The following is a 25,844-nucleotide window of genomic DNA, read 5'->3' on the forward strand; positions in this document are numbered from 1 at the left end:
CAAAGACAATAGATGACAGCTAAATTCACGGTCCATCCGGTAGTCAAAACATCAGATCCCCTGATGTAACCAAAGACTTCAGACAGTATCAAAATGACTAAGAGAAGTTCCACCTAATGATCAAGAGAGACAATTTATGGTGTCTATATGACATAATTGACAACAAAAAGAAAAAGAAAAAGAATAGGTATCACATCTCTATTGATCAGTTGATTATGTATTGAAGCTCATGTAGAATATGTCACATGGGTGCGGGTGCGGGTGCGGGTGCGGGGATTCGGCACTTCCAAAAAACCCGGGTGCGGGGGTGCGGCAGGGGTAAAAATGTAATATATATATATATATATATATAAAGGGAGTCGGGGGAACACGCGGGTTTTTTCAAATTTCGCAGCTGTCAGCTGCTGACAGCAGCCGACAGAACAGTTGATGCAGCTGACAGATAGTTGCTGTCAGCATAATTTTTTTTAAAAAAAAATTCGCAGCCCATTTGGGCAAATGTTTTAAAAAAAATCAAAAAAAAAATGGACCTAAATGATCCTGGGAGCGGTCAACGCACCCAGGATCGGGTTGGCCGCACCCGCACCCACGTTGAGTTGCGTCGACGCGGGTGCGGCACCCTGCTAGCCGAATCCCTGTGACATAGTGTAGAAACTACTTGTGTAGAACGCCACTTCTGTGTCTATGAACAGTAAGTTAAACCACTCAAGTTGCACCCAAATAGCTCACAATCCAGTAGAATCCCTGGAAGTGATTGTAGAAGCTCATACATGATTAAAAATACCGTTGAGACATTGAAAACGTAAGAGAATCCTTCTAAGAAATTTTAAGTAGTCACAGGTAAGCTTTGAAAGCCATGAACCCAGCTAAAATGATCTAAGGCGAAGGATATGACCGAGAAAATGAATCACCAAGCATTAACAAAAAATGGGAACTTGTAACAACAAAGGCAAGAAACATTAAACATATGTTAGACAAAGCATCAAAATACTGTTAGAAAGTGACTTTGAATATTTTAGGTTCGATAATGAACCCATACACATGCACATTAAGTGCGAATATGCCCACTTAAGGGAACAACACAAGCACATCAAGTGCTAATACATAAACCCATAAAAGGGATAAATATGACTTAAAGTCATAAGTTGAATATTATTGAAGAAATAGGAAGAAGAGGGTAAAAACCCTATACAATGGAGCATAAGCTCCTCCAAGGAGTAAGTGAATTACAAGGGGAAAGCCCTTATTTATAATACAAGCAAGGAGCCACTTAGGGGGCTCCCAAAGGAGTCATTGGGAGCCCCCAACGGTCACATTTGTTTGTGACCGTTGGGGGCTCCCCAACGACTCTTTGGGGAGCCTCCCTAGGTGGCGCAAACCACTAAAAAAGAGAAAAAATAAAAGTAAAAATTACAAACATATTCCAAATGGAATATGTGTAAAACTGTGAAATGACTAAACTACCCCTATGCCTATAAATAGAAAAATATATGTTTTATATATATAATTAGGATAATACGTATGCATATATACCATATATGAATATGTATTATCCTTTATATATATAAAATATATATAAGATTACATAGGTTGAATGATACATTTTAACACCCCCCCCCCCTCAAACTTTGCGTGGGGGAACGAAAAGATTGAAGAAAGCAGGAGGAAGACTCTCAAGGCTTCAAGAGTCTTCCGTACGAATGTCATTGCAAATGTCTTCCTCCAACGTCTTTAACGATGAGCACCTTCCATGATCTATCCAAGGTACTTCTTTTCCTTTTATCTTCAAGATCCTGTGGAATAACAACAAAGAAACAAGTAAAACATATCTTTGCACTTTACTCAATTGGAACATTTCTAACAAGCTTAATTGAAACCATATCGGATGACACATCCGCAAAACAATGGTGCAAAAATATAACTTATGCATAGAAATTTGAAGCACATGATAGGATAATTATTTTAGCATGAAAAGTAAATTTAGAAAACCAAAGTTTCAAAATCATACATCATGTTAAAGAGTGAGCGAAAGCAAATTATGTGGAAATGAATTGCAAGAATGCATAATGCATTCATAAGGTCCAACATTGGACAAACATAACCTCATAATGGGGAATAACAAAATGGTCCACTAAGGGACACCACAATAAGCCTACGAAGAGGCATAAGCTATATATGCTTTATTGAATGAGGGCCTAAAAGGTCATAATGAGCATATGCATGTACTATCATGAAATGAATTAATCACTTAAAGAAAATCATTAATGAACATGCTCCAAACATACTTTAGTCAAAATGAACACGGATGCAAATGTTCAAAAGCATGATGAATATGAACTTCAAGGGGCTTTAACACGCATAGATCAACAATAGAGTTTTTCACATCTTTAGGGAGAAGATCTATGTCAAACAAATGTCATATATAAGAAGCATGATTTGACTAAATATATTAGAGCATCCACCCAAGATTCAAAGATGAATATCATTTGAGACAAAAGACTCATTTTGCATATCAAATACAAAAGATGCCAAAAAACTGTAAGCACTTCATATATAGATTAAATACTAAAATATCAAATTGATTTAAAAACATATCATAGATATGATTCACTTGTATCTAAAAACACAAGTTATGAATGAAATTTTGCAATTTTCAATAGTAGTTCATCCACTACAAGCAACTACCTCATTAGTCCTCCAAAACCCGTAAATCAAGTATATAAGCTACTAGATCAAGAATATAAATAAAATGTCATTAAAGGCCAAATGACACACATTAAGGTGTGTAAAAATACCTCTTGTCTACATATAATAATACTTGAAATGAGTGCAACAACGACAAGAACAAGAGAATACACGCCAACATGGACAAAAAGCATCTCTTGTCTACGTAAAATACACTCAAGATCAAGTATGTTCAGCTACTAGAACAAGAGTATTAAGTCAACCATGGGCTAAAAACACAATACATCTCTTGTCTACATAAAATGGCACTTGAATTGAGTGAAAGAATCCAACCATGGGCATACAACTCAGCGACTAGAACAAGAACACAAATGCCAACATGGACTAAAGATCACACATCATGGTGTGAATCAACGTGCCTTGTCTACATATAATAACACTCAAGACAAGTGTGTTCAACTACTAGACCAAGAAAGCAAAAGCCAACAAAGGGCTATCAACACACAAAGGTGTAATAAAATTCTTGTCTACATATGATGACACTTAGATAAGAGTTATAAAAGGAGAAGACTTTTGAGGTAATAAAACTTGTAATGACAAACATATATATAAATCAAACCTTGAATCAATAGAACAATATTCTTCAAAAAGAATACCCATAAAAATAACATTTTGGAATAAACTATGTAAAAGTATCTTCAACAAGATACAACAACCGATAGAACAATATTTTTGAAAATAAATGTGTGAACATACGCACACCAAGAACATATGGAACACTTGTGCACAAAAGCACGAAATCACAAATGTGCAAATGCACTCATAATTTTCATAAACAATAAAAGGTTGGGCAATAATCCCTAAAACCTTGATTTTAATATACCTTAAAACATTTTAAGGTTTCAAACATCATATATCCATCACATTTATATATAAATAAGAGCATTCATAAGATCAATGGCTAACATCAAACTAGTGACTCATATACCAAATCATTCTAGAGTCCCAAGGTGTCCATAACTCACCTTAACCACCATCTATAATATGGTAAGTGGACAATCTAAAATGACATAACAACGAGTGACACACTCATAATTAGAGATCATATACCAAATCATTCTAGAGTCCCAAGGTGCCCATAACTCACCTCAACCACCATCTATAATATGGCAATTTGGACAATCTAAAATGACATAACACAAGGTGCCCTTAACTCACCTCAACAAACATCTCTAATATAAAAATAAGGCCAAAACAATGATGCATTAAAAAAACATGTGATGGACAAATATAAATGCCACAAAAAGGCAATAAATACTTTAGGAATTATTTTTCAAAGAAAAGAGGACCGATTAAAAATTGAATCAAAGGTCCAATATAATCAATCACAATAATATGTTTTATAACAACAATTTTGCATAAACATGAATTATGCTTAATCTTCAAAAGAAGTCATTTATACAAAAAAGACTTATTATGCAACTAACACAATTATGAAATATTAAACAACATCATGCGTAAGAACCGATTTGGAATAATCAAAAAGTCAAAAACAAGCCTCAACTATGATAGATATAAAGTGCAACTAAATGCATACCAAATGATAATAGATGCACTTTTATGCAATGCAAAATTTTTAAATGACAATAATCTTGAATGAGCAAATAACAAACTTAGGCCAATATAGGCATTCATAAAGATGGTGAAGTTTGAAAATCTTATGAAATCGACTATTGTAACTTAAAAAATGATGCTCACAACCAATCTCAAAAGATCCACAAAGGGTTACAAGTATTAATGAATCTTTGAAGGATATTATGCAAGGGAAAAGATACTCACAAACAATCTTCTCACAACAACCATGAAATCTTCATAAAAGAGCATATACTCACAAGAAGATTATAAGGACCAAAAGGCTCCTTAAAGAGAGCTCAAAACACACAAAATTCCCAAAGAAGGGGGAAACTCCACTAAAGTGAGAGAAATCCCAACAAAGAAGAATAATAGATTTGTTAAAAACCCTTATGATAAAGTAAGATTGTACTATGGCATAAATCTATAAAATTAAACATTTATTGAGGAAAAATTCAAAAGGCTCTTAAGTTTTATCAAAAAACATGACTTAATTCAATCGGAATTATATATATAAAAAAACTTTCTTAATTAAATGTTGCTCATATAAAAAGGACACATTAGGTAAGTGAATCAAAACTTATTAAAGAATTTTTCATATATGCCAAGCATTTTTCGAAAAACTACATCTCACAAACATTTTAATCTTAACATACCTTTCTTTAAAGACTTATCACATATAAAAGGTATTCTTATAAACAAAGATAGGTTTAAAATATAAATTCAAGGCTCCAATCGTCATAAATCTTTACCGACCCATTAAGTTTTGAGCAATTATATATCTAATTTTTCGCCAAACAAGTTATCATTTTAAAAAATTTCAAAGAAAAACATACGAAAAAGTAGGTATATGAAAAATATTCAATAGAGTATCAAGTAGCTCAAATTTTTATAAAAGACATAATGACAAAGAGTACACATAAAAAAAGAACATATTAAATTCTTCATACAATACTTAAAGAAATAGAATGCATACCGAATAACTTTTTAGAAAAGAGAGAGAAATGAATACTTCACCATTTTTCTTTAAAACTTTCTTGAATACCACGCTTCCTGATGCACCAAAGAGCAACTCGATCTCAACCTTGCTCTGATACCATGTTAGAAAGTGACTTTGAATATTTTAGGTTCGATAATGAACCCATAAACATGCACATTAAGTGCGAATATACCTACTTAAGGGAACAACACAAGCACATCAAGTGCTAAAACATAAACCCATAAAAGGGATAAATATGACTTAAAGTCATAAGTTGAATATTATTGAAGAAATAGGAAGAAGAGGGTAAAAACCCTATACAATGGAGCATAAGCTCCTCCAAGGAGTAAGTGAATTACAAGGGGAAAGCCCCTATTTATAATACAAGCAAGGAGCCACTTAGGGGGCTCCCAAAGGAGTCGTTGGGAGCCCCCAACGGTCACATTTGTGACCGTTGGGGGCTCCCCGACGACTCTTTGGGGAGCCTCCCTAGGTGGCGCAAACCACTAAAAAAGAGAAAAAAGAAAAATAAAAGTAAAAATTACAAACATATTCCAAATGGAATATGCGTAAAACTGTGAAATGACTAAACTACCCCTATGCCTATAAATAGAAAAATATATATTTTATATATATAATTAGGATAATACATATGCATATATACCATATATGAATATGTATTATCCTCTATATATATAAAATATATATAAGATTACATAGGTTGAATGATACATTTTAACAAATACATGCTATCATCCCAAGAAATATTCCATTATTTCTACTTGTAAGTTTGTAACAACAAAGGCTAGAAACATCAAACATATGTTAGAAAAAATATCAAAATACATGTTATTATCACATTAAATATTTCTTTACTTCCTCGGTGCAAAAAGAAATATCCATTTTTGGACCATTGCAAGAAAAGTTTATATAGAGAAGCATGCTGACTTTAATAAAGTAGGTCAAACAAAAGATAGCATACAACTATAAACTAGAGATGTGCTATAAGGTGCAATATTCACCAAGATTGTAACGCCCCGAAATTTCTTAACTTGACAATTAAAGTTTTCTGAGAAAAACCCCTGAAAGTTTGAACTTTTTTGTTCTGAAAACTCTTCAAAAAGTATCTTCCTATTTTGAAAATCAAGTTTTGCAAATCCCAGGCACGTTAGCTCGACAATCCCAACATGACCACGGTGATAAATAGCAGACAACTGAAAAGCATACTAAATTCTTAATAAAAAGTCATTGTACAAGGAAAACAACAGGAGGCCCAGCCCCCAGATCAAAACAAAAACCAAAAACTCAAAACCCAGCAACGACAGCCAAAAATCTGGAAGGAAAAGTATAGCCTTAAGCCACGTCGGATGCATCGTTGACAGTTTGTCACCGCTAATCATCACCTACCCATAAAATGGGTCAGTCTCACGAAAAACTAGTAGGAGTGCAAAAAGAACAAGAACTAGCAACTAAAGCCGTTATGCACACCACAATAGCAACAATGAGAAAGGATATACTGCATAGGGAACTCACAAGTATGTTGGCACGTAATACCACAAGTACGAAAAAACAACAGCTGAAGGGTGAGCATGCTTAATTTAGTTATCACTTGTTAACCGGCTATATGAGTACGTACATGGCAAACGAGCCGAAATAGTAAAGACCAATCCGAGGGTTTATTATGCTATGTATCTTAAGATACCTCGGTCGACTGACTGAATCCTATCTTAAGGGGACGACCGGTGGTCGAGAGAGCAAGCCCCCAAAGGCCCAGTAGGGATGCATCCAACTTCTGCAGAAGTGTTAGGCTATCTAGTGCAGTCTCTTTCCCCTAATCTCCGATGACCGGAGAAGCAGAGTCTTTTGCCCGTAAATAGCCATTAATGGCCTGTGCATCGGAGTTGATACCATTTGTCCTCTCTCTTGGCGAAGCTAAGTCGAATCGAGCGCGACGGGGGTTTCTTAACCGCCGCCTCATTCTTCATGCCCTGGTCCATTAGACCCAAATGAGCATCTTGCCTGTGAAGGCGCCTGAGACCCTTTAGGTGTATTCTCAATCAATATCATTGCACAATCGAGGCCTAATCTGCCTCGTGGTACAACTTGCACCGTGTCAACTATAGTACCCAAAAATCAAACGTTTGCCCAAACTCAGGAAACAGCAACCCTTCGTGCAACGAGGGTCTTGTCTCGAGTTAGGAAAACCAGTATCTCATTTTGTAACTCACTGCAGAGTTCGAACGTTGATACTTGCGCTCTTACGCAAGGCTAAGTTCTGCTGTCGAACCCTACCAATCCACGACAAGGTTGAGACTACGACAATAAAAAGAAGAGTGACATATATATGTATGAAATAGCAGAAGCAGCAACAAATGAAATCAACAGGGACCAGGATCGTGAAACAGCGTCCTGGAAGTAAAAGACAAGAAAGGAAAGGTACACAAAAAAGGAAAGCCTCAACACATATAGCGCGACGGCAATAAAAAGTATAGTACAAAAGGGAAACGGGACCAAGATCGCAAAACCGCGTCCTGAAAGTAAAAGACAATAAGGAAAGCTACACAAAAAAGGAAAGCCTTGGCACATATAGCGCGATGGCAACGAAAAGTAAAGTGCAGGAAATGTTTTAATTTATTAGTTAAGTCCTTTGTTTTTAGCAGTTCATTGTTCCTCCTCCTTTTTACGCAAACCCATACCTAGAAGGAATGTGAGAGTCTATACGCTTGTGAGCGTAAGTGATCACTGTCTCAGGCCGCGTAGCACAAGAAGGCTTTGTGGTGCAACCTGCAAGGCCAAAAGGGTCAATACGCCATAATACCACGAAGAACGGGTCCGGTAAGACCAGGAGTGGTTCCGGACCCCAAAAACTAGGGGAGGCAGGGAGCGCAGCTCCCTACACAAGAAGGACAGAGGCAGCAAGGCAGGGGAGGGAGCAGAGGCTCCCTGCCAAGACCACCTTAAAAGGAAACCGGGCAAGGGGCAGAACCCCCTCCTGACGGGAAGCAAGAAGGACAGCAGAAGGAGCTTCGCCCCCTGCTGGAAAGCACAAGGAAGGCAGGGACCTCGCCCCCTTGCCAGAAAATGTAAGGTAGGGGGCGAAACCCTCTGCCGCGACACATAAGAAAGCAGGGGGCTCGCCCCCTGCCGAGAAGGCATAGAAAGGCAGGGGCTCCCCCCCCCCTGCCTGAAAACATAAGGCAGGGGCTCGCCCCCAGCCTGAAAACATAAGGCAGGGGGCTCGCCCCCTCCCAGAAGACACAAGGCAGGGGGTGAAACCCCCTTCCAGAAAACCCAAGAAGGCAGGGGGCTCGCCCCCTGCCGGAAAACACAAGAAGGCAGGGGGCTCGCCCCCTGCCGGAAAACACAAGGCAGGGAGCTCGCCCCTTACCGGAAAGCACATGGCATGGGGCTCACCCCCTGCCGGAAAGCACAAGGCAGGGTGGCGAAACCTCCTGCCAAACAACAAAAGGCAGGGGGGGCTCGCTCCTTGTCGAAAATCGCAAGGCACGAGGGCGAAACCCCCTGCCAGAAGACACCGAAAGGCCGAGGGCTTGCCCCCTGCCGGAAATCGCAAGGCAAGGGGGGGGGGGGGGGGGAAGCCACCACCCTCTTCTGCCGAGGTCGCAGGCGGAGGGGTTCGCTCCCCCCTCTCATGCGGGAAACAAGAAGACGAGGGAGAGGGGGACTCACCTGGAGGTCGCCGGCGGAGGCAGACAGTGTCGGGCGGAGGTGGGTAGCGGGCATCGACAGGCGTCGGCGACGGTGGTGTCGGCAACGGCAGGTGGCATGGACGGCGAGGAGGGGGGAGCCGGGGAAAAAGGGGAAATCGGGGCGTCAAGGAGAGGAGAGGCGACGGGGAGGGAAAAGCATTTGATGCTCCCCCCCCCCCTCCTGCCTGCTTCATTTATAAGCAGAAAATAGGGGGAGCGGGCACCGCTCGGTAGGCCCTTACGGCCTACCGATAGTCGTCCTCTCACGGGGCTCGGATCCGACCCGGGTCCGAGATGATAATTTTTTTTCCTGGTTATTAAATCCTAACCCCCTTAAACAAATTTCGTCCGCGAAATTTTCATTAATATTATTTTTCAATATACAATTCTGGGTATTTTTCCCTGATATCCGCTTCAGGTTCCCAAGTACATTCGTTGATTCCATGGTGTTGCCATCGGATCTTTACAAAAGGTATTGTCCTTGATCTCAACACCCGATCGCGACGGTCGATGATTTTTATCGGCCTTTCCTCGAAATTCATATCCTCATCAATCTGAATGTCGTCAAACTTGATGATGTGGGAAGGATTGTGAACATACTTTTTTAACATAGATACATGGAAGACGTTATGAATCTGTGCATATTGAGGAGGTAACGCTACGCAATAAGCTGCTTTGTTGATGTGATCCAAAATCTCAAAGGGACCAACGAACCGGGGACTTAGCTTCCCTTTCTTTCCAAAACGAAAAACCCCCTTGGTTGGAGAAACCTTGATGAACACCATGTCTCCTATAAAAAAATGAGCTCTCGACGACGACGATCGGCGTAACTTTTCTGTCGGATCTGAGCTGAACGGAGACGATCCCGGATCATTCACACATGTTCCGAATAATGCTGAAGCATAAGAGGATCCTCCTGTCTTGTTTCTCCTACCTCATCCCAATACACGGGTGATCGGCACGGCCTTCCGTATAAGGCTTCATAGGGAGTCATGCCGATACTAGCGTGGAAAGTATTATTATACGCGAACTCCGCTAAACTGATATGGGAATCCCATTCACCTTTCCACTCCAACATGAAGGCCCGCAACATATCCTCCAAGGTCTGAATAGTCCGCTCAGACTGCCCATCAGTCTGAGGGTGGAAAGCTGAGTTAAAGCTCAGCTTGGTGCCTAGAGCCTGCTAGAGCTGCCCCCAGAATCTCGACGTGAATCTTGGATCACGGTCAGAAACAATAGAAACCAGAATATCGTGGAGTCTTACAATCTCACGAATATAATGATCGGTCAGGCTGTCAAGAGACTGGCCGAGGCGAATAGGTAGGAAATGCGCTGATTTGGTGAGTCTATCGACGATCACCCAAATCGCGCCGTGCTTGTGTCGAGTCCTAGGAAGGCCAACTACAAAGTCCATGGTGATTCCCTCCCACTTCCATTCTGGGATATCCAAGGGCTGCAACGCTCCTCCTAGCCGTTGATGCTCGATCTTTACCTACTGACAGATGAGGCATCTAGAGACGAATTCGGCTACATCCTTCTTCATGCCATTCCACCAAAAAATCCTCTGCAGGGCCTTCAGCATCTTTGTGCTCCCCGGGTGGACGGTATATCTCGACTTGTGGGCTTTAGTTAAAATTTCACTCCTCAGGGTGGGGTCATTTGGGACCCAAAGGTGTTGCCCAAGCCAAACATTGTTTCATTCCCCCATGTGGAAAGAAGAACCATCACACAAAGCCTGTGATCTCAACTCTTCAAAGCGAGAGTCGCCCTTTTGGCTGGCAATGATCCTAGGGAACAGGTCAAGGTCGAATTAACAGATTCGACAACCTCACCGGACCGGGTGCTACAGAAAATGGATTCCAGGATGCAAGGTCTTCGAGCAACTTCCAACCTGTTGATAACACACTGGCAAGAACCCCTGACGACTTGCGACTGAGGGCGTCAGCAACCACGTTTGCCTTGTCCAGGTGGTAAGAAAGGGAAAAATCATAGTCTTTCAAAAATCCAAGCCAGCGACGTTGACGCATATTCAACTCTTTTTGGGAGAAGAGGTACTTAAGGCTCTTGTGGTCAGTAAACGTTTTGAATCGTTCTCCATATAGATAATGACGGCAAATCTTTAGAGCAAAAACGACGGCAGCTAATTCGAGATCATGTGTCGGGTAGTTGTTCTCGTGAAGCTTAAGTTGGCGAGAGGCATACACGATTACCCTTCCATTCTGCATAAGAACGCCTCCCAGGCCCGATCCGCAAGCGTCAGTATAAATTACGAAGTCGCCCTTACCGGACGGCAAAGCCAAGATAGGAGCAGTCATAAGACGCTCCTTGAATAGCTGAAAACTGGCCTCACAACGATCATCACATACGAATTTGGCTTCCTTTTTCAGCAATCGTGTCATAGACAAAGCGATTTTTGAGAAATCCTGGATAAAACGCCTATAATATCCTGCTAACCCAAGAAAACCTCGAATGTCACGGACATTCTGCGGCTGCAGCCAGTCTAGCACAGCTTCAACCTTTAAAGGGTCTACAGAAACACCCTTGCTAGAAATGATGTGGCCCAAGAACATCACTTTCTCGAGCCAAAACTTGCACTTGGAAAACTTCGCGAAGAGTTGCTCTCTCCTTAAGGTCTCTAAAACGATACGCAAGTGCCCACGATGTTGCTCCCGACTTTCTGAGTAGACAAGAATATCATCAATGAACACTATCACGAAAATGTCTAACGGTCTGAACACTCGATTCATAAGGTCCATGAATGCAGCAGGAGCATTCATAAGACCGAAGGGCATAACTGTAAACTCATAATGCTCATACCGGGTGCGAAAAGTTGTTTTGGAGATATCGTTGTCCTTGATCCTGAGCTGGTGATACCCGGATCTCAAATCAATCTTAGAGATGATCTTGGCCTTCTGCAACTGGCCAAAAAGGTCTTCAATACGCGGCAAAGGGTACTTATTTTTAATCGTCACCTGGTTGAGCATTCTATAATCTATGCACAACCACAAGGTTTCATCCTTCTTCTTCACGAAGAGTACAGGAGCTCCCCAGGGTGATACGCTTGGACGAATGAATCCTTGATCTAAAAGCTCCTGTAACTGCCTTTTGAGTTCTTCGAGCTCGGCAGGTGCCATCCGATATGCGGCCTTCGATATGGCGACAGTTCCAGGCAACAATTCGATGCCAAACTCCACCTCACGAGGCGGAAGAAGGCCAAGCAACTTCTGGGAAAAGATATCTGGAAACTCACTAACCACGTCTAGGGTATCAATAAGCGCAGGCGTAGGGTCAGACTTAACGACGCTGACGAGGAAAGCTGGATAGCCCTTACGAATGAAGCTACGAGCCTTAAGGGCTGAAATCATCCGGCTTACTCGCATAGGTCGAGAAATTCGAAATTCCACCTTCGGAGAATCCGGAGGGGAGAAGGTGATCTTGCCCTGGCGACAAACGATCTTGGCATGATGCTGGGACAGCCAATCCATGCCCAAGATGAGGTCAAATTCTGACATATTCAACAAGATGGCGCACGCAGGCAAAAGACGATCTGATATCACCACATTGAGATCATGGATAAAAGTCGCACAACTAGCGTTCTCCCCCAACGGATTATATACTTCTAAAGCAGTATGCAAGCACAGAACAGGCGATTGCAACTGGGCCGCAAATTTTGCCGAAATAAAGGTGTGCATAGTACCACAATCAAAAAGAACGAAAGCAGCATGGTCAGCAACTAAGAGAGTACCTTGTACAAGTTCTCCCTTGGTCAACTGCTCGACAGTAGTGGCGTAGACTCGCCCTGGGACTTTCTTCACTCCGCTGCTCTGCGGTTGTTGCTACTGGTGGTACGTAAGCTGTGTATGTGGCTTAGGAGGAGGCTCAGGTACTCCACCCGACTGCCTGAATTCATCGGCCGCCTTTTTGCGACAATCACGAGTGTAGTGACCCATCTTACCACAATACAAACAACCCCTTATATCCAAGGGGCAAGGTTGTCCGACGTGAGATCCCTTGCACCTAACGCAACAATTCTCTGCGGGTCGTCGAGGCGATGGGCGGTTCTGCTGGCGTTGCCTCTTTACATGTGGTCCTTGTTGCTTTCCTCCTTCGGGCTTAACCGAAAAAGATGGTCGTCGCACCTGACCATGAGATTGTGCTTTCTTTTGGTCACCTCCTGATACAGGTGGTTTTTTAACCTGTGCCGCTCTAGAACGTTCTCAATCCTCGTTTAAGAGGGTCGCTGCTTCAACTGCTGCTGAGAAGGTCACTGGCATGCTTGAAAGGACCTGGTACCTAAGTCCTTCCTTTAGGCCACGAACAAATTTGCCTGCTCGTTCGCGTTCACTATTAAAAAGGGTAGGGCAGTACTGTTACAATTGCTGAAACGTGGCGATATAATCGCCCAACGATAAGCTGCCCTGACACAGCTCCAAGAATTCCACCTTTTTCTTTTCCCTCGCATGAGGAGGAAAGTAGTTTTCGTAAAACACACGCTTAAAAGCGTCCCATGGGATGACCTCTGCATCTGGGAAATGCCTTTTCCGAGTCGCGTCCCACCAAACTCTAGCATTGTCCTTCAATCGAAAGGACCCAAATAAAGTCTTCTTTTCATCGAAAACCGAAAGGACCAGAAATACTCTTTTGATTTCTTGGATCCACTGCTCTGCGGCGTCGGGATCCACCTTGCCGAAGAAAGTTGGAGGGTCTAGCTTTAAGAATTTCTCGTAAGCGACCCCCGAATCTGTAGGAACACACTCTCTTTGTGTGGCAACCTGACTTTTGATCGCCTCGACCAAAGTGCTGAGGGTATCCATCACGAATCCCCTTTGCTCAGACCATTCGTCGGCGGAATCTTCATTTGAACTTTTCCTCATCCTTGAAAATAATACAACGAACTAAGTTAAGCTTACGACTAAAACAAAAAGCAACATATAGACCCAGACCAACTCTTAACATCCAAGACTCCCTTCAGGCGGGACCAGAGAACTGACGGAGATATTCTCTCTTATTCTCTGTGCATCTAAATCTGCGCTTGGGGGTAAATGAGAGATCATCGTCATCCTCCGAAGGATATTCCCCGTAAAGAGGAGTAGCAGGCGTGTATTCTGGAGAATATGACACATCCGAGTCTGAAACATAAATGGTCGGAGACTCAGGCACAACAATCGGCATTACAGAGGCTGGCGTATGAAGCTCTGACGAAGCTGGGGTCTTGCCTAAAACTGTTGGCTCGACCCGAGGCGGTGGAGGAGGAGCGCCCCCCTGTTTGCTGGGGTAGGGAAGGCCACAGCGACAGGGGCAAGAGGAACGGGATCGACTAAACCCAGAGTGACTGAAGGCTCAATCGGACGAAGTCACTGATCTGAGAAGTGCCCAAGCACGCCGCAACGATCGCAGCTATACTCCGCCTCCCGAGAGTTAGGATCCTCAGCATCTACCACAACAACCCGCTGATGAACCTGAATGAAGGCACCCGCCCGCCTAACCATGAAAAAATCTCAGCCCAAGTTGTCACTAATGGAACCTGGAAAGCCAAAGGTAGCGGGGTGCACCACTCATCCGTGAAAACGGGCAACGGAAAGCGACAGGACCCAAACTCGGTCGCAAATTCCTCGGGTCGACCCTGACTCAAAGAGGGGCCACCCTCCGAAGAAATGCGAGTGCGCGCTGTGCGCGAGGACCCGCCAGGACTACTGATAGGGTCACGGGATGCGTCCATCTTACAGTTGACACAAAGAATAAAAATCACCCCAACTAGGCCAAAACTACAACAATAAGGAAAAGGGGACAGTTACTCACAGTGCAACAGGATGGTTGGTAGTCGAGACTTTACTTTTCACAACCTCTGGCTTTGATACCAATTCTGTAACGCCCCGAAATTTCTTAACTTGACAATTAAAGTTTTCTGAGGAAAATCCCTGAAAGTTTGAACTCTATTGTTCTGAAAACTCTTCAAAAAGTATCTTTCTATTTTGAAAATCAAGTTTTGCAAATCCCAGACACATTAGCTCGACAATCCAAACATGACCACGGCGATAAATAGCAGACAACTGAAAAGAATACTAAATTCTTAATAAAAAGTCATTGTACAAGGAAAACAACAGGAGGCTAAGCCCCAAGATCAAAACAAAAACCCAAAACTCAAAACCCTGCAACGACAGCCAGAAGTCTGGAAGGAAAAGTACAGCCTTGAGCCACGTCACACGCACCGTTGACTGCTTGTCGCCGCTACTCATCACCTGCCCATAAAATGGGTTAGTCTCGCGAAAAACTAGTAGGAGTGCAAAAAGAACAATAACAACTACCAGGTAAAGCAGCTATGCATACCACAATAGCAACAATGAGAAAGGATATACTGCATAGGGAACTCACCAGTATGTTGGCACGTAATACCACAAGTACGCAAAAACAACAGCTGAAGGGTGAGCATGCTTAATTTAGTTATCACTTGTTAACCGGCTATATGGGTACGTACATGGCAAACGAGCCGAAATAGTCGAGACCAATCCGAGGGTTTATTATGCTATGTATCTTAAGATACCTCGGTTGACTGACTGAATCCTATCCTAAGGGGACGACCAGTGGTCGAGAGAGAAAGCCCCCAAAGGCCCAGTAGGGATGCATCCAACTTCTGCAGAAGTGTTAGGCTATCTAGTGCAGCCTCTTTCCCCTAATCTCCGATGACCGGAGAAGCAGAGTCTTTTGCCCGTAAATAGCCATTAATGGCCTGTGCATCGGAGTTGATACCATTTGTCCTCTCTCTTGGCGAAGCTAAGTCGAATCGAGCGCGACGGGGGTTTCTTAACCGCCGCCTCATTCTTCATGCCCTGGTCCATTAGACCCAAATGAGCATCTTGCCTGTGAAGGCGCCTGAGACCCTTTAGGTGTATTCTCAATCAATATCATTGCATAATCGAGGCCTAATCTGCCTCGTGGTACTCCTTGCACCGTGCCAACTATATTAGCGCTGCAATAGTACCCAAAAACCAAACGTTTGCCCAAACTCAGGAAACAGCAACCCTTCGTGCAACGAGGGTCTTGTCTCGAGTTAGGAAAACCAGTATCTCATTTCGTAACTCACTGTAGAGTTTGAACGTTGATACTTGGCTCTTACGCAAGGCTAAGTTCTGCTGTCGAACCCTACCAATCCACGACAAGGTTGAGACTACGAAAATAAAAAGAAGAGTGACATATATATGTATGAAATAGCAGAAACAGCAACAAATGAAATCAACAGGGACTAGGATCGCAAAACAGCGTCCTGGAAGTAAAAGACAAGAAAGGAAAGGTACACAAAAAAAGAAAGCCTCGACACATATAACGCAACGGCAATAAAAAGTAAAGTGCAAAAAAAGTAAAGTGCAGGAAAGGACGTACAGATATACTATATGTAAATGTTTTAATTTATTAGTTAAGTCCTTTGTTTTTAGCAGTTCATTGCTCATCTTCCTTTTTTACGCAAACCCCTACCTAGAAGGGGTGAGAGGGTCTATACGCTTGCGAGCGTAAATGATCATTGTCTCAGGCCGTTTAGCACGAGAAGGCTCTGTGGTACAACCTGCAATGCCAAAAGGGTCAATACGCCATAATACCACGAAGAACGGGTCTGATAAGACCTGGAGTGGTACCGGACCCCAAAAACTAGGAGAGGCAGGGAGCTCAGCTCCCTGCACAAGAAGGACAGAGGCAGCAAGGCAGGGGAGGGAGCAGAGGCTCCCTGCCAAGACCACCTTAAAAGGAAACCGGGCAGGGGGCAGAACCCCCTCCTGACGAGAAGCAAGAAGGAGAGCAGGGGGAGCTTCGCCCTCTGCTGGAAAGCACAAGGCAGGGGGGCAAAGCCCCCTGTCGAGGAGCACAGGAAGGCAGGGGCCTCGCCCCCTTGCCAGAAAACGCAAGGCAGGGGGCGAAACCCCCTGCCGCGACACATAAGAAGGCAGGGGCTCGCCCCCTGCTGGGAAGGCATAGGAAGGCAGAGGCACCCCCACCCCTGCCTAAAAACATAAGGCAGGGGCTCGCCCCCTGCCGGAAGACACAAGGCAGGGGGTGAAACCCCCTGCCAGAAAACCCAAGAAGGCAGGGGCTCGCCCCCTGCCAAACAACACAAGGCAGGAAGCTCGCCCCCGACCGGAAAGCACACGGCAGAGGGGGGGAAAACCCTTGCCGGAAATTGCAAGGCAGGGGGCCGAAACCCCCTTCTGGAAGACACTGAATGGCAGAGGGCTTGGCCCCTGCTGAAAATCGCAAGGCAGGGGAGGGGGGAACCCCCTGCCGGAAGCCACCACCCCCTCCTGCCGAGGCCGCAGGCGGAGGGGTTCGCTCCCCCCTCTCATGCGGGAAACAGGAAGACGAGGGAGAGGGGGACTCACCTGGAGGTCACCGGTAGAGGCAGACGGTGCCAGACGGAGGTGAGTAGCGGGCGTCGGCAACGGTGGTGTCGGCAACGGCAGGTGGCAGGGACGGCGAGGAGGGGGGAGCCGGAGAAAAAGGGGAAATCGGGGCATCAGGGAGAGGAGAGGCGACGGGGAGGGGAAAGCATTCGATGCTTTCACCCCCCCCCCTCCTGTCTGCTTCATTTATAAGCAGAAAACAAGGGGAGCGGGCACCGCTCGGTAGGCCCTTACGGCGTACCGATAGCCGTCCTCTCACGGGGCTCGGATCCGGATCCGACCCGGGTCCGAGATGATAAATTTTTTTCCTGGTTATTACAAAGACAGCCACATGCAACAATTCTTCCTACACTGTTGCAAAAGGCATAATCATCAGCACTCACGTGTCCAAATATATTCACCACAGAAGACTAATCTTAGATCTTGAAAATTAATGAAGCATTCAGTCTTTATCCAATATCTAATAACATGCATTCCAAAATTACATTGCTAAGAATCAAGTAGGAGGTCATGCATGCAGTACAATTTTTCAATTAGAAGCACCAGAAAATGATATCCCAGCACAAGTGCTGCATATTTCAACTTCACCACAACATATTTTCTCTTTGTTTCACATAAGATACTAAAGCAGTAAATATGTGTAGTGCTTCAGTTTTAGAAGGTCAAGTATCTGGTTCTTGTATATAGAAACAATAAACAACTGCAAAACCCTCCAACAAAGCAAGGTACAAACAGAACAGTTACTCTTATAGTCTAATCACTTAGGCCATACTAATAAACCTCACCAGCATGAGAAACATACACAAACTGAATATCTTCCGAAGCACAGTCACAAGTATCAGTAATTGACTCGTCCCAGGAGAGTTTAAAGGTAATCATTTTTCCCAGGAGAATTCATAAAATTCAGCAATTCTTGAAAAAAAAGATTAAGAAGCATGACATGCAGAAAATATATAAAGGTCACAAAATAATTCGATCTTAGCTAAAAAATTACAGAACTGAAAAATGAATTTAAAAAAACTAATTTAGGAATTTTTTTGATAAGATCACGATACAATGAAGATGCATTACAAGACTTAACCATGAAAGACAAAAACCTTTAAGAAAACATGTACATGCACAAGGATAAGATATAATTTTAAAGGAGACAACAAGAAATCTGTTATGTGGTATGTTTCATAGGAGCATGGTTTGTCTGTCTACCAATATGTCCATGATACATGTATATAAACGCATATCTGAATGAACTTGGGTAGGTGTACATTGCATATGCATACTTAATGCATATATACATATATGTACATATTATGTATCTATGGATGCATGCATGTATTTACATACAGGGACATGTAGTGTATGCATGAACAATTAGGCAATTGTCCAAATTCTCTATGATGAGTATTTAATTTTACGCAAACTCATTAAAATAAAACACAAATTTATCAAAATAACAAACATTAAAAAGAAAATTGCCAAACAGGCTGACAATGTCCAACACATGACATGCCATATGATGTGCTTGTTATCCTCGACACATAGCTCAAAACTACATATCCACATGACAACAACCAAAAAAATATTTCCAAAAAAGTGTACCAACTGCATGACATCTTTTGCAGACAACAATGAGGAAATAACTAAAATTCAAAAAACAAACAAATAATGGACCTCCACATCTAACCATATGGATGGACCCGACAGTTCAATCTAAATTGCATGCCTTTAAGTTAACCATGCAACAACATTTCCATGTAGCAAAGTATCGACCACAGATCTATTCAATATTTACATCTGCCAAATAAACCCCATCTCCTACCTCAAATATCTTCACAACTTGTACCATGAACCATTCACTTCTTTTGTATGCATAAATTCTAACGAATCTCTTCCACATTCTTTGTTGCAATGACAAACCAACATAGGAATACAAGTTAGGATATATTTAGTCATCATGATCCTCCCTCCCATATGTCAACATTTACATTCTGGTATTGGTGCTATACTTTCCCGTTATAGTGCTATACTCATCAATTTCATTATGCTTCCTTTGCAAATTTTAAGCTCAGTGTTCCATTAAAAGGAGGCAGCTAGGGATATTTGAAAGGGACTTTGCCTATTATAAAGCCAAAAGTGTCCATACACAACCAACTGCTCTAGTCAAAATTAAACTTGTCATTGCATCTAGTCCATGCATTCCAATTCTGTCTAACCAAAAAAGAAAAAAAAACTACAAAAGAAGTACTAAGAGCAAGTAGGAAATTATTTTTCATAGCAAACCAATTTTGTAATATTTGGAAGGGATGCAAATATGCAAAACACAATTACCTTAAAATTCCTGCATACACAAATGACACAAGAACATCACCGTGAAGGGACAGAATCCACCGTATAGGCCTGCTAAACACCACCTATAAAGAAAAAAGAACTAATTTACAAGTAAACAAACCACAGAAGAACTGCAAGCAGATACTTGTTGAAAAGCCAAATAGAAGTTCCAAAATATAAGAAATATAAAAAGACCAATGCACATATATTCAATTCAATATATGTAGAAAAGTAGAAATTTGTGATTATATATATATATATATATATATATATATACATATAACTATTGAGTGTAAATCACCCTTTCATATTTTTTTTGCAGATCGGACCTCATGGATGTGATCTATAATGTATGTTTAGTAGAAAATGAGTTTTGAATCATGTGATTGTGACATGTTAAGGCTTTCAAAAAACAATGGCCCACAATGCACTAAATTTCAAGACACAAAATAATCATATTTTTAATAAAAAATAACATGATCCTTACCAAACAAACCATGTTGAACACGTCTATGTGGTCAGATCTAAGTCACGAACTCGGCTATAAGGTCGACGCACCAGCGTCGACACGCCCCTACACGGGTGCGGCTTCGGACACGGGGCGGATACGGTCAACGAAGAGTCGGACTCGGTCAACGCACTGGGGCTGAGTCCGTCCACGTTTTGGACTCGATCAACTTTGACCAAATCTATATTAGTCCATTTTTAAAAATTAATTTGGACTCAGGTTGGATCCGAACCGGACCCGGATCCAAAATAGTCGAGGGGTTGGGGGGCCGAATTCTTTTTACAGAATCTTATGGTTAGGGTCCTCTCTCATCCATGCTCCAACAGGCCACCGGCGACCCTCTGCCACCGTCCCTCCCTTTTCTCTCCCGTTTCCCGGCCACCCGGCGTCGGCAGCCCCCGACGCTCGACTCTCCCTCCCGCTCGTCGTATTCCGACAACCGACGCCAACAACCCCGTGTGCCATCTCCCAATGCCGACGACTCCCCTTTTTTCGGTCACCTCTCAGGTAATATCTCTCTCTCACTCTCATTGTCTTCTTCTTCTTCTTCTTCTTCTTCTTCTTCTTGTGTGCGCAGAGGAGGGGTTGAGCCCCTCCCTACCATCCCGTTTTCGCAGGGAAGGGGTTGAGCCCCTCCCCGCTGCCCCATTTTTGCAGGGGAGGGGATGAGCCCCTCCCTGCTACCCTATTTCCATAGGGGAGCGGCTGAGCCCCTCCCTGCCTCCTTGTTCCTTCTGTACGCAGAGGAGGGGCCGAGACCTCCCCTCTGTGTCTCTTCTCCCTCCCTTCTTCGTCCTCTCCTTCATTGCCGGCAGGCAGGGCCTGTCGGCCCTTCTTATTGCAGGATACGCAGGGGCTCGACCCCCCCTATCCTGCACCCTTGGATCGCAAAGGAGGGGCTCGACCCCTCCCTGTGCCTCTTATTCCGCAGAGGAAGGGCTCGACCCCTCCTCATGTTCGGCAAGGGGCTTTGCCTCCCCTTGATGCTTGTTTGCCCAACATGGCAAGGGTATCGCCCCTGCCACACGTGGGTCTTCGGCATGGGCGATGCCCTCCGTCGATTGGGGTTTTCAACAGGGGCGATGCCCCTGCCCCGAAGCACCCTTAAGTAGGCAAGGGCCTCGCCCCTGCCTCTTCTCCCTGTCCCAGGCAGGCAGAGCAAGGCCCTACCTCCCTGCATCTCATCCGGTAGGGGCTTCTCCCCTGCCGCTCAGTTTTTCCAACATTGGCAGGAGCGACGCCCCTGCTAGTCGCTCTCTGTCTTGCAGCGCAGGCAGACGCAAAGGGCCCCTGCCCCTTCCTACTTTTTCGATTTTGTGTTCAGTTTTCAGTTTCACTTTTCTTTTAAGTTTTCACTTTTCAGATATAATGGTTCTAGTGGTAGTGTTAATACAGTTGGTTTTAGAAGTTTCTCAACCACTTTGGAGGCTTATGACAAAAGGGATAAAAGCTAGTGGTGGTGGTGGGAATGTGCATTTTCATTATAATCTATGTACGACTGTTTTCACAGGTTCTTATACGTGTGTGAAAGCACATCTTTTGCATATTCGTGGTCAAGGAATTAGGTCATGTTCTGGGGTTGACAAAGACTTGTTAAAGCAATTAAAGAAAGAACAAGAGGAAGCTGAAAAGAAGAAAATTGCAAAGATGAGAAGCGATTCGATTAATCTGCCTTTTGCTATTGCTAGTGATAAACAAGAAGAGCTTTTGAAGAAAAGAAAGATGAAAGGCAATAAAACAATACATTGATCATTCAAAAACATGACAAGAGCAGAAATTGATAAAAAAAATGGTCAATTCTTTTACTCAAGCTCAATTCCTTTTAATGTAGCTAGAAGTCCATACTGGAAAGATATGATTACATCTTTGGCTAATTGTAATTTGAGTGGTTATGTGCCTCCTAGTTCAGAAAAACTAAGAACAGTCGTTCTTGCAGAGGAAAAAAATAGAATTGAAGACTTGTTAGAGACACAAAAATTTGCATGAAAACGACATGGAGTATTTATTGTTTATAATGGGTGGACTAATATACAAAGGCGACCACTAATAAACTTCATTTCTTACTCACTTAATGGGTCAATCTTTTTGAAGACTGTTGAGACATCTGGGGAGTATAAAAATGTTGAATATTTAAAGAGATTATTTGTTGAAGTGATAAAAAAAGTGGATGAAGAAAGTATGGTGCAAATCATTACTGATAACGCGCCAATTTGCATTCGTGCAGTAATGAATTTGTCAAGTGAAGATATGTATTCACATATTTTTTGGACTCCTTGTGCAGCACACAATTTAAATTTGGCACTTACAAGTATATACAATCCATCAAAAGATGATGCGCATGCACGTGAAATGTGTTTATGGATTGAGAAAATAGAGCATGATATTCAAAATATTAGAAATTTCGTTGTAAACCATCATCATACCCTTTCTATATTTAATAGGCATTCGGATCTCAAGTTACTGAAAGTTGCTGAAACTCCTTTTGCTTCTCTCATTGTTATGATGAAAAGAATTAAGCAACTCAAGAATGTATTGATGATGATGGTGGCTGATAAAGATTGGGATTTTTACTGTACTGAAGATGATGTTAAGGCTCAAGCTATCAAAAAATGCATCTGTGATGATTTTTGGTGGGATAAAATTACATATTTTGTTGAATTTACAGAGCCTATTTGGGAAATGTTGAGAGAAGTTGACAAAGATATACCCATGCTTCATAGAATTTATGAAATGTGGAACAATATGATTGAAAAGTTCAAAGTATCATTTTTAAACATGAGAAAAAAGATGTTGCACTTGATGATTCAGAATTTTACAATCATGTACATTCAGTTTTAGTGAGAAGATGGGATAAAAGCAATACGCCTTTGCATTGCATGGCACACTCTCTTGATCCAAAATATTATGCAAAAAAATGGTTGCCAGCAGGTGTTTGTCGTATTTCTCCAAATGAAGATCCTGAGATATCAAGGAACAGAATGATATGTTTGGGGAGACTTTTTAATGATCCTCACATGTTTAAGGTTGTAAATAGTGAGTTTGAAAAGTTCTCTACTGGAAGATTTGATTCTTTAGCCGCACTCATGGCAAGGGACGAAGAAAATCCCCTTAATTTGTGGGCAACATATGGATCAGAGACACCAAATCTGTAACGTCTTGCAATGAAGTTGTTATCCCAACCTGTTGCATCATCGTGTTGTGAAAGAAATTAGAGTACATATGATCAAATTCACAACATTAAAAGAAACAAACTCACTAGTAAAAGAGCAGAGGATTTGGTTTATGTTTACTCTAATCTACGATTAATTTCTCGTTGCACCTAAGATGAGTATAGGTACTTTTTTCTTTTGTATTCAAAATTCGTATTTAAATATTTGTATTCAAAGTTTGAAGTTAGATACTAAGTTAGTCATATTTTGATGCAGTTGTGGACCATCCAAGTATTAGGATGTAAAAAATCCAGAAGATTTTGACTTTGAGAGAGAACATGATTTGCATACTCTCAACATGGACTACCTCGATCATGTTCTTCCTTCTAATTCAGATGATAAGACAGATTTATGATAAGTTTTGTTGTTATCACACTCACAAGCTTCTTTATATGTTATATTTTGGTAAGTTTGTGTTGTTACTTCAATAGAATTACATTTTTATTTTTTGTTTAAAATTTACAATCTTATTATTAATTTATTGTTATATATATAATTATATATATATTTTTTTTTAAATATAGCTATATATATATATATGTAGCCGAGTCCCCATGTCCAAAGTTTTTGAAATTGTGTCGCACCAGTACCCGCACCCATGTGAAATAGGGTCAGATTGAGCTGATAAAGCTTGAACCTATAGTTTTCCAGCTCAATAGTTTTGTGCCTTCAATAACACCAAATATTAACCTCTCTCTTACTCTACCACTTTTCTAGCCTAACACGAGCAAACAGGTGTATATATATATATAGTTAATGAAGTGGCACAAACAGATTATTAACAAAGGAGTCTTATGAATATTTGTTTTCAATTTGAAACATATAAGGCTTGAAACACTTAAATTATAAGGTGAAGATCATTAAATATTTTACTTCAGTATCAAGCATGAAATGAACATCAACCATGAGAACATACAGATCAACAACAAAATAGAAGCCAAAAGCTAGCAATAACAAATAAAGAAAACAAGCCAAAATACAGGGACGTTCAGAGGCAAGCTCAAACCATTACTACTATGACCACCACCACCACTACAGATATAGAATGTTCTTCAAGGAGAAAATTGTCTACACACACAAACTGGCCAAGAAAAGAAACATAAACCTCACTGTCCACTTAACTTCCAAGAATTACCCAACTTCCAATGTTTCTTCCCACAAGTAATTTCCATCAAAATGCCTCAAATTAGTTTACTGCCACTGTTTTCAAGGCCTCATGAGTGCTCAACCTGATTGATTAAAAATATGATTTTTTGATATTAGATCTAGGTCCAAAAGTCCAGGTTTTCTTCACCACATAGTTAGGGATGGATCATGGAAGTTGCTTACACATGATTAGCTTCATTACAGATAAAGCTTACTTTTGATTTGGTATATACATGATATATTGCAGATAATAAATCCATATACACCCCTGAGTAGCCAAATGTCAAGGTGTATAATTCAAACGAAGCACTTTGTTCCAGGACCCACAAAATACAGTGTTCCATCCTTAGAAACCGTACCATCAATACCATCCACATAGCTCATTATACTAATTAATCAGGCCACTGTGCCCCCTACCATAGTGAATAAGTGACAATAGATAGTAATGTCAAATATTCACTATATATTTCAAGCACAGTTTTCATTCTCGTTGGAACTGGAGCTTACTGTCTGCTCACATAAAGATTTGGAGAAAATGACAAAAATAGCCTGTCAAAAGTTTGTGTACTTTTCCATGTTACTCTTTGATATCTGGGTGAGGAAATGAGGTGTAGCCAGTTCTACTGTCACACACCTAGTCAAGTATTAGCTAAGGCCTCTAATGCTACTAAGTTTGTCAAATGTCTTTGTTGTCTTCACGTGTATAGATTACTAAATGCAAGAAAAACTTAGGCAGTTAGGCCCTGCTGAGATGACACTGAAGATTATGTGATTTTTCCAAATGTTATTTGAAACACAATTTATTGCAAATCGATCTTCTAAAACATCATACACACACAATGGTACCACACACGCACGCATATGCACATTTTCCACATTTTATTTGAAAACACAATTTGTTGAAAATTGATCTTCTAAAACATCACACATACGCACCCAATGGCAGTACACACACACACAGACCTATGTCACCTGGGTACGGGTGCGAGTGAGTGTATGGGTACGAAGGGTACGACACGACAATTCCAAAAAAATTGGGTACGGGGACACGGATATATATGTATATATATTAAATATCACATAAATACAAAACAAATTTGAAATAAACTGAATATAATCTAAATATATATGTTATATATAAAATATATATTATATACTGAAAATACAATTATAAATTATAAATTATAAATTGAATATAAACTTGTATGCACAAAGGGTAAAATGATGTGTCTGGGTGTCAACACGGGTACGGAGGACAAAATG

The 25,844-nt window shown here is 41.7% G+C and overlaps 1 protein-coding gene across 1 annotated transcript in view; it reads right to left on the bottom strand.

The window, feature by feature from the left end:
- EDD1 (glycine-tRNA ligase) overlaps positions 1–25,844 on the bottom strand; it is a 211,065-nt gene that overhangs the window by 122,206 nt on the left and 63,015 nt on the right. Inside the window, exon 19 of the mRNA XM_089995743.1 lies at positions 19,719–19,801. Within this exon, the coding sequence (XP_089851869.1) occupies positions 19,719–19,801 (83 nt within the window). The remainder of the gene's footprint in view (positions 1–19,718; positions 19,802–25,844) is intronic.

Source organism: Nuphar pumila, chromosome 2 (genome assembly GCF_984573655.1).
Source record: "Nuphar pumila chromosome 2, dmNupPumi1.hap1.1, whole genome shotgun sequence".
In the NCBI taxonomy this organism is placed as follows: domain Eukaryota; kingdom Viridiplantae; phylum Streptophyta; class Magnoliopsida; order Nymphaeales; family Nymphaeaceae; genus Nuphar; species Nuphar pumila.